Below are 9,897 nucleotides of genomic sequence, written 5' to 3'. Positions count from 1 at the left end.
TGTGTGTGGGGAGAGGGGGGGGGGGGGGGGTGAAATGTTACAGAGATACAGCTTTTCACTTGGGCAGTGCTGTGTGTTTTGTGGTTTGCCAGTGTGTTGAGCGATGGTATTTACACCAAGACAAGCAGACTGTCAATAGAGCAGAGTGACATCAAATGGTACACACACACACATACACAGAGTCCATACACACACACACATACACAGAGTCCATACACACACACATACACAGAGTCCATACACACACACACATACACAGAGTCCATACACACACACACATACACAGAGTCCATACACACACACACATACAGAGTCCATACACACACACACATACACACACACAGAGTCCATACACACACACACACACACATACACAGAGTCCATACACACACACACACACATACACAGAGTCCATACACACACACACATACAGAGTCCATACACACACACACATACACAGAGTCCATACACACACACACATACAGAGTCCATACACACACACACATACAGAGTCCATACACACACACATACACAGAGTCCATACACACACACACATACAGAGTCCATACACACACACAGACAGAGTCCATACACACACACACAGTCCATACACACACACACACACAGAGTCCATACACACACACACATACAGAGTCCATACACACACACACATACACACACAGAGTCCATACACACACACACACACACATACACAGAGTCCATACACACACACATACACAGAGTCCATACACACACACACACATACAGAGTCCATACACACACACACATACACAGAGTCCATACACACACACACATACAGAGTCCATACACACACACATACACAGAGTCCATACACACACACACAGAGTCCATACACACACACATACACAGAGTCCATACACACACACACACATAATTCATACACACACACACACACACACACAGAGCCATACACACACACACACACACACACACACACACACACACACACACACACACACACACACACACACACACACACACACACAGAGTCCATACACACACACATACAGAGTCCATACACACACACACACACATTAATTCATACACACACACACATACACAGAGTCCATACACACACACACACATACATTAATTCATACACACACACACACAGAGTCCATACACACACACACACACAGAGTCCATACACACACACACACACACAGAGTCCATACACACACACACACAGAGTCCATACACACACACACACACACACAGAGAATCCATACACACACACATAATTCATACACACACACACACACACTCATAATTCACACACACACACATTAATTCATACACACACATACACAGAGTCCATACACACACACACATACACAGAGTCCATACACACACATACACACAGAGTCCATACACACACACACACACACACAGAGTCCATACACACACACACACACAGAGTCCATACACACACACACAGAATCCATACACACACACATACACAGAGTCCATACACACACACACATACACAGAGTCCATACACACACACACACACATTAATTCATACACACACACATAGAGTCCATACAGACACACACACACAGAGAATCCATACACACACAGATAATTCATACACACACACACACTCATAATTCACACACACACACACACACACAATTCATACTCACACACATACAATTCATACACACACACATAATTCACACACATACAGTACACATAATTCATACATACACACACATACACAGAATTCATAGCCACACACAGAATTCATACACACACACATGCACACACATACACAGAGATACACACACTTCCTCTTATGCATGCAGGACACATGCTCACTATATTACACCCTCCGCCCCATCCCCCATACACTCACATAACCTGACTTTCTCTTGCACACACATGGACAATTTCTCTCCCACATACACACACATGCACAGGTAAACACGGCGATCAGTAAACAAATCGAAGTGGCTGGGCACGAGCAGAGGAGAGACCCCCCGAGGGTATTTATGCATGGGGCTCGGAGCGTTCACATTGTGATGGTCGATCGGTTTGCACAGTACACCGCTCAGCTAGCTAGCTAGCATCATCATCCAACGGTCATCATTCACTCTTCCCCGTTGGTCATCCCGGCGTGCCTGCTCAGGAAGTGACCTCGGGAGGGTTGTTGCGCTCAGTGGCCGGGGTGCTGCAGCCATGGTTGTGGATACCAGTGGAGACCTGGGCGGTGCACGCCACCGTGTTGCTGTAGACACGCCGGTTGAGCTGGATGACGGTGGTCTTGGAGGGCATGGAGGAGAGGCCGTTCTCCGTGGAGCGCCGGTCACACCGGAACAGGATCAGGAAACACCTGTAGAACTGAGGAAGGGAGGAGACATTAGTGGGGAGGGAGAGATTTGAGGGGGAACAGGTAGGGCAGATATGGCAGAAGGGGGTGAGGTGAGCAGGACAGAAGGAAGAGGTGGAGGGGAAAGCTGTTGCTACAGCAATGAGAAGCAAAAAACATAATTATCCATCTTCTCTTTTTGCTCATTTTGGTTGCATGAACCAACCAGGACTCGTACATGGAGATCCTTTATCATTGTCTTTGTGCTCCATGTTTCTATTGTTCCATGTTACCATGGCAGCTGATGGTTCTATTGTTTCATGTTACCATGACAGCTGATGGTTCTATTGTTCCATGTTACCATGGCAGCTGATGGTTCTATTGTTCCATGTTACCATGACAGCTGATGGTTCTATTGTTCCATGTTACCATGGCAGCTGATGGTTCTATGGCCTGTATCATGCAATTTCTCTGGGTTGTATGAACAGAGTGCTGATATGATGTCACTTCTATTCTTGGCAAATAACACTTCATCTGCACTTTGATTATTTGGTGACCTTCTCCCTTTTGTGTCTATAGCAACAACACACACTAGCAAGAGAGGTCGTGGAACGGTCGCCCGCAGAGTGAGTTGGTGTAACCTTTGTTCCGCCTCCCACGAGAGGTTGGACAAATGTATCCGTTCCCTGAGTTTGACCTGTCACATTTCTCTCTGATGTCTCAAAGCTAAACAGGAAATGAGGTAGACGGAGAGGAAAAGCCCCTCTACGGACCTCACTGCATCAGCAGTATAGCATCAAAGACAGTACAGTGTGAAGACAGGCAGAAACTGCTTCTCCAACAGAATTCCCAGATCACACTTTAGCTAGCTAAGCTCATGCACAGAAACACCTCATTAGGTCCAACGGTTTGGTGGCGCCGAACTCGAATGTGCAGGCCATCAAATCAAAGACACTCCTTCGCTATTACATTGGTTTTGATGATAATTAAAATGTCAGATTACTACAAATCTTGTGAAAGTGATAATGACAGTTTTGCCTACTTAAAACATTGGCTGGAATCTTTGCATTTAGATTTAGAGAAAATGATCAACTAAGGACTGTGAAAACGGGGATGGATTTCGGGGTATCCAGACTCTAGTCCCTGTATGTATGTATGTATGTGTGTGTGTGTGTGTGTGTGTGTGTGTATATATACACACTACCGGTCAAAAGTTTTAGAAAACCCCTTGAATAAGTAGGTGTTCTTTTATTTTTACTACATTGTAGAATAATAGTGAAGACATCAAAACTATGAAATAACACATATGGAATCATGTAGTAACCAAAAAAGTGTTAAAACAAATCAAAATAGATTTTATATTTTAGATTCTTCAAATATCCACCCTTTGCCTTGATGACAGCTTTGCGCAATCTTGGCATTCTCTCAACCAGCTTCATTAGGTAGTCACCTGGAATGCATTTCAATTAACCTTGTTAAAAGTGGAATTCCTTTCCTCCTTAATGCGTTTGAGCTAATCAGTTGGCTCAGTGATTAGTGGTATACAGAAGATAGCCCTATTTGGTAAATGACCAAGTCCTATATTATGGCAAGAACAGCTCAAATAAGCAAAGAAAACAAGAGTCCATCATTACTTTAAGACATGAAGGTCAATCAATACGGAAAATGTCAAGAACTTTGACCCAGAGTTACTGCTGCTGCAATGTAGAAAATAGTAAAACAATTAAGAAAACCCCTTGAATGAGTAGGTGTGTCCAAACTTTTCACTTAATTCCTTTAACTTCTAATCTACAATGTTTGTTTGGTTACAGTCATTTCTGTTAATGCATTCAATATATTATTATTCCGGTATTTTACTGTTCTTGTTGTCCGAGGGGACACATTGTTTTTCAGAGTGCACAACCTATGCTACACTTGTGAGAAACAAGTTTTGGTTTATTTCATTCCATTTACAAGCTTTGTCAATTTAGTCATTGTCTTTTGTTTGAAGCGCTTCTGTTGAGTAAGGACACGCCCCTGATTACGCATAGAAGTAAACCTATAGTGTCCATTTGAGGATCTGATGATGTTTCTGATTGGCTTAACGCACCACCACTAATGAGCTGTGGAGCTTCTCAGAGTCTGTTTTTACATCCATTGAGAATTACAACAGTTCCTCAATGTATTTGAAACATCCTTCCAGCTCTCTCCCTTTCAATAACCACTCAGCATGAAAGAGAATAATGTCATGCACTGATCCAGTGGAAACATCATAAAACAGGCCCCTGATGACCTCTTATCCCTTGCGCAAATAGCCTACAGCTGTGTCTGTAACGAGCTCACTGGCTCAGGAAACTGAGGGCCCAGAATATAAATTAGCTAGCACCAGCTTTAGGCCAGACCCAAGTTAATAGTTGATACAATGTTCGTTGCAGACAGGCCATGTGTAGCCAATGTGATTTTAGAGGATATTTATTTTTATCAGGATATTTTCTATCTGCAGTCTGCAATGTTTTTATTTGTTGGCTTTATTGGCTATTTATACATAGTTGGCAATACGTTACTTTTTAGGTTTGTATGATTTTCATTCATTTTCATGACAATGAATTTGAGATACGAAGGCATTATTATAAATTAAATGAAACTGTTCCATGAAAATGTGCCACAACTGGCACGCAGGAAGGTAGAAATGGTAAGATAAATTGGCATTCCAGGTGAGAAAGGTTGCTGACTCCTCATGCAGCCTATAACCGACAACTTCAGGAGAATGAAGGCAGAATCTGTGAAAGCCAATAGGAGCGGGAGGAGGATAATCTGGTTAGGTTTTTTTCTTCTGCTTATCTTGATCTTTGGCTCCCTCTTGAGTCATTTGTCTCATTTCATCTAACAGTGCGCTTAAAGCATCAAACAAGCTCAATACATATATAGTTGATTTTATTAATGTCTATGTATGTAAAAATGCACGTTTTAAAATTCCTACCAATCGATTCTTCTAAAGAACAGATGACTTTCAGTCGATCAAAACAAAATGTTGGGAAAGCTTAATGGATTGTGTGTTTTGTGGAATATGTAACTGTGTATGCTAGAATATCTAACCCCTCATGCTCTGCCCTGTCGTTGTAATCACAGGTATCCTCCTGATGATGGCGCTGTGCGAAGAGGTCCATGTGTATGAGTACATCCCCTCGCTGCGGCAGACAGACCTGTGCCACTACCACGAGCGCTACTACGACGCTGCATGCACCCTGGGGGCGTACCACCCGCTGCTCTATGAGAAGAGTCTGGTGCAGCGCATCAACACAGGCCCTGTGAGAGACCTGAAGAGGAAGGGCCGTGTCACCCTCCCCGGCTTCAACACCGTCAACTGTGAACTCTGAACTAGGAAGCCACACATGGAACCACCATGACTCCACGCGTCTAAGGGAAAACGGTGCAATAAGAACCCTCTGGACTCTGACCTTAGGGGGAATCCAGAGGCAACCATGTAGAACCACGTAGAGCAGTGGAGAACCTAAGCCATAGCCCCTCTGTGTGGGATGGGATCAAACTGAAGGGTACAGCTCTAGTCTAACTACATAAATCAGGATTTATCAACAGAACCCACATCGGTCAAAACCTTGCCTTCCTCAGAGGCAGGGTTGGGTAGGTTACTTTCTAAATGTAATCAACTACAGTTACTAGTTACCTGTCCAAAATTGTAATCGGTAATGTAATTTTTGGATTACCCAAACTCCGTAACCTAATCTGATTACGCTCAGTTACTTTTGGATTACGTAGAAGAAGACAAAAATATTCATCAAATGCATTTGGTGTGTCATCATAGTGGTCTCTGATTGGTGGTCATCATTTGGTGTGTCATCATAGTGGTCTCTGATTGGTGGTCATCATTTGGTGTGTCATCATAGTGGTCTCTGACTTGTGGTCAGACTCGCTCAGGTGGAACAAACTTAACCTTGCCCCTTTTTTTCAATGCTTAATTGAATGTCACTGAGAAAACAGAAAGGTGTCATAATGTATTTTTTCGCAAACATCCTTTCTAATTTTAAAAGTAATCCAAAAAGTATCTGCAATCTGATGATAGTATTTTTGCTGGTAACGTAACTGATTACAGTTACCAGTTGTTGTAATCAGATTACATTCAATCAGCTACTTTTCAACCCTCTTCAGAGGGTTAACAAGCCCAAGACATGCCCAATATGACCACCTCTATCTCTGCCATTGCTGAGCCGGAAGAGAGAAGAGCTGTCTAGGGTAGCAATAGAAAAGTGTTTTTAGATAGAGAAACGTTTTTGATATATTTGGATGTTTTTTGCTGTTGTGAAGCGTTGTTTCTCCAGAGCTCTGGTTGCTCTTCTTTCTTAAAAGGACAGTCCACAGTTTTTTTAATGGTGGGTGTTTGTGTTTTTTAATGGTGGGTTATGACTCTCATGGGGTGGTAAATTAATGTTTAAGAAAATGAGCAGTGGTCCGCACTGAATGTCTCACACACGTCCATATCGAACACACACTTTTGAAAAGGTACAAACTCTGCGTCCACCAGCCACACTCCCGACAACATGTAACACACCTGAAGTTGTATTGGAAATGTACCTCAAAGTCTACACATACACAACACACACCTGTACATACAGGCACACTGGAACTACACCAAACCCTTTTTGCCTTCTAAGTATTATCAACCAAGATGGAGGTACATTGTTTTTGATCTACAACTGTCACATTTTGCTGTATTTGACATTCCTTAAATGTTATTTTCTATTCTTATTTGTTGTTGTCAATGATTTTGAGTGTTGTTTGCTGCTACTGCGCTTTGTTACTCTCCTGTCCAATCACCAAGCTTGACCCCACCGGACCAGTTGCCAATAAACAGATTGTCACACTCCCCACTTAGCACTTTAAGACTGGCTAATGACAGGCTGCCACTTCAAAGGCATGTCTGGTGGGTAGTTGGGTACCAAACCCTGGAAAAAAACATTGGATGCCCATTCTTAGGTTTAATCCAGTACACCAAATTATGAGAGGCTGGGGGTAAGAGAAGGGACTCACAAAATGTTCTCAAAACAGCTATAACCCTGTGCCTAGTGGCCAAAAGAACACTGGGTTGCCTTTCAAAACACCTTCAGACTGATTATTCACATATGCCATCCATTTAACTGCAGTGTCATTGTTGAACTTGTTGTTGCATATTTCATTGTTTAATAGCTGAGATTTAAAGAAGCCTGCTAATCAGCCCATAGCTCAAACCGTCCTGTGTTCTGTTAGTGGCGAGTAGGAGATCACTAGTCAAACTCCCATACTGTCCAGTGTCCACCCCATGCCAAAAGGCAATCTGGCGTCTCTTTAAAAGCAGCTGTAGCTACTGCGCTGATTGACCTGTCACTTTGAATGTAATCAAACCTCTCCTTAGGGCACTTCTCTCTACGAGCACTACTCTGACTGTGTGCCATTTGATGGAGTCAAGAGAATGAGGGTTTCAGTCTGCAGGGTTCAGTAGCTAGACTGCCTCCCAGGCATACAGCAGAGCGTAGTCTAGTTCTACCTTGAGACTATCGTTCATTATGTCTTTACCGTTGTCATTTTGACTCAATACTCCAATATTGGTCTGAAATGACTATTTTGCCTGAGCTTGCAGTAGCCTGCCCTGGTGCGCTGCCGGGGGACATTTCTTATCGTGGCAGGGATTTCAAGCAGTAATATCTCCAGACTCACTTTGTGTTTTAATGGCTTTGTTATTTACCCTGACTCTGTGCCAGACTTGCCTACAGTATATTTCAGCTAGCGTGCGCGTGCGCGTGCGCGTGTGTGTGTGTGTGTGTGTGTAAGGTAAGGAAAGGAAAGGAAAGGAAAGGAAAGGAAAGGAAAGGAAAGGAAAGGAAAGGAAAGGAAAGGAAAGGAGATGGGGGATTTCTCAGAGACCTAGTCTAATAGTATGTTCTGTAGGATCAATATCTGGCCATGCTGGAATGGACAATGGAGGCTCAGTTGTTTCCAACCACAAATCCGCTTACAACTACTAAGCCTCACCTTTATCCCCAGCTGACCCAATGAAAACAAACAGATCATGTACTTGTCCATCTAACCTATTTGTCACTGTAGTTCTCTCTGTAGCGGCCAGCTAGTGACCATTCCCTGGCCAGGGGAAACATGGAAGGGGTTGATATTGGCAGTCAGTGACATAATGCAAATAAGAGATGTGTGTTAGCGTTTGTTATTCTGTATCGTGTTGCTATGCCCTTGCTCCAGGAACCATGCTTAACCAGGGTTGCATAAAGGAATTGATTCAGTTCTACACATGGCAAACAAACGCTGCTTGGGATAAACCGAGGCAACTGTTGTATTCAGGTGATAGAAGAGAGACCGAACAGGAATACCATTAGTTAGAGCTGTTTTAAATCTGTGATGTGAAGGCTGTGTCGGTATGAGGGGAACTCTGATGGCTCTTTGCAATTTTTTGAATTTCTTGTAGTATTGTATGTTCTTATTACATTGAATGTTGTACATTTTTTTTATAAATTGTGTTCATGCAGGGCTCCCTTGGATAGAGACCTTTGTATTCAATGGAACTCCCTGTAGAAATAAAGGTTAAATAAAAATAAATAAAGCCTTGGCAGTAGTTCGGGGAGCTAACGCAAGTTCAGGTCTCAGGCAAGGTTACTCAGCACGCAAGCGTGGTTCCGAATAACTGTTACACTGGCACCCCAGGCAAGCAAAATATCACACCTGATGGAAAGAAAATATTGGCTTTGAGTAGCCAGACACACCGCTGTGTCATATGATCGCCTAGGGCCAACCTCTCACTGAGAGATCTAACTGAGTGAAACAAGGCTGGAAGAGTCTCTTACACACAGTATATCAGAAGTATCATCTCTGACTCATCTCCATGCGTTGTTTATTATTGATGTTTACAAATCATCAACTGTAACTATGGTTACAAGGGGAGGGTGCATTACTGGAATATTTTGAAGTTTTCCAGTAAAATACCAGAATTTGGTATCTTAAAAAGAGTTTATGTACTCTTTCACAATATATCTAGTGGCTAATTTGGGTACTTCAGAAAATCATGGGTGTAATTATCTCTGGCCCTCTGTGTGGCCTTATCACATGTAAAATATCTAAAATAATGAAATAAGATATTTTTCAAAATGATGACAGCTGTAAAACATGATCCTAATTATAAACCATCAACTTGGTGAATACCACTGGTGTTTTAATATGAGGCTTTTAGCATGAAGTTTCCTTTTTCGTTTTTTACACGTATTTGTTCATGTTTTGGTGTCAAACTGGTGGCAGTTGTGTAAAAAGTCAATAAATGGAAGAGTTGCAGTTAATTGAAGAACTCCCATGTTGCTTAGATGCTTTTTTTCATGAATTGGGCTATTTTCTCTTGAACCATCTGGTCTATCTACTAGAACCTCATGGATGATATAGACACAGATATAATAAATGAATGCTATATATGAATACATTTTTACATGGTATAAACTACCAAAGTTACGATTGCCATATTTTCTGTTAATTACCAAAATGACTAAAGATCCAGTAAGTTTGGTAAATTACCGGTAGCA

At 42.4% G+C, this 9,897-nt stretch overlaps 2 protein-coding genes across 2 annotated transcripts in view; one reads left to right on the top strand and one right to left on the bottom strand.

Annotated features, from left to right (window-relative positions):
* Window positions 1-8,199, top strand: part of LOC110520551 (beta-galactoside alpha-2,6-sialyltransferase 2) — a 129,418-nt gene extending 121,219 nt beyond the window's left edge. Inside the window, exon 6 of the mRNA XM_036975116.2 lies at window positions 5,462-8,199. Within this exon, the coding sequence (XP_036831011.1) occupies window positions 5,462-5,709 (248 nt within the window). The 3' untranslated portion in view covers window positions 5,710-8,199. The remainder of the gene's footprint in view (window positions 1-5,461) is intronic.
* The window catches only part of tmtops2b (teleost multiple tissue opsin 2b), a 47,628-nt gene continuing 39,900 nt past the window's right edge, over window positions 2,170-9,897 (bottom strand). Inside the window, exon 4 of the mRNA XM_021597939.3 lies at window positions 2,170-2,385. Coding sequence (XP_021453614.1) covers window positions 2,170-2,385 — 216 coding nt within the window. The remainder of the gene's footprint in view (window positions 2,386-9,897) is intronic.

Source organism: Oncorhynchus mykiss, chromosome 3, assembly GCF_057628025.1.
Source record: "Oncorhynchus mykiss isolate SJ-2025 chromosome 3, ASM5762802v1, whole genome shotgun sequence".
Lineage (NCBI taxonomy): Eukaryota > Metazoa > Chordata > Actinopteri > Salmoniformes > Salmonidae > Oncorhynchus > Oncorhynchus mykiss.
The sequence above is the reverse complement of the archived record's forward strand: the minus strand, read 5'-3'. Positions and strand labels throughout refer to the sequence as shown.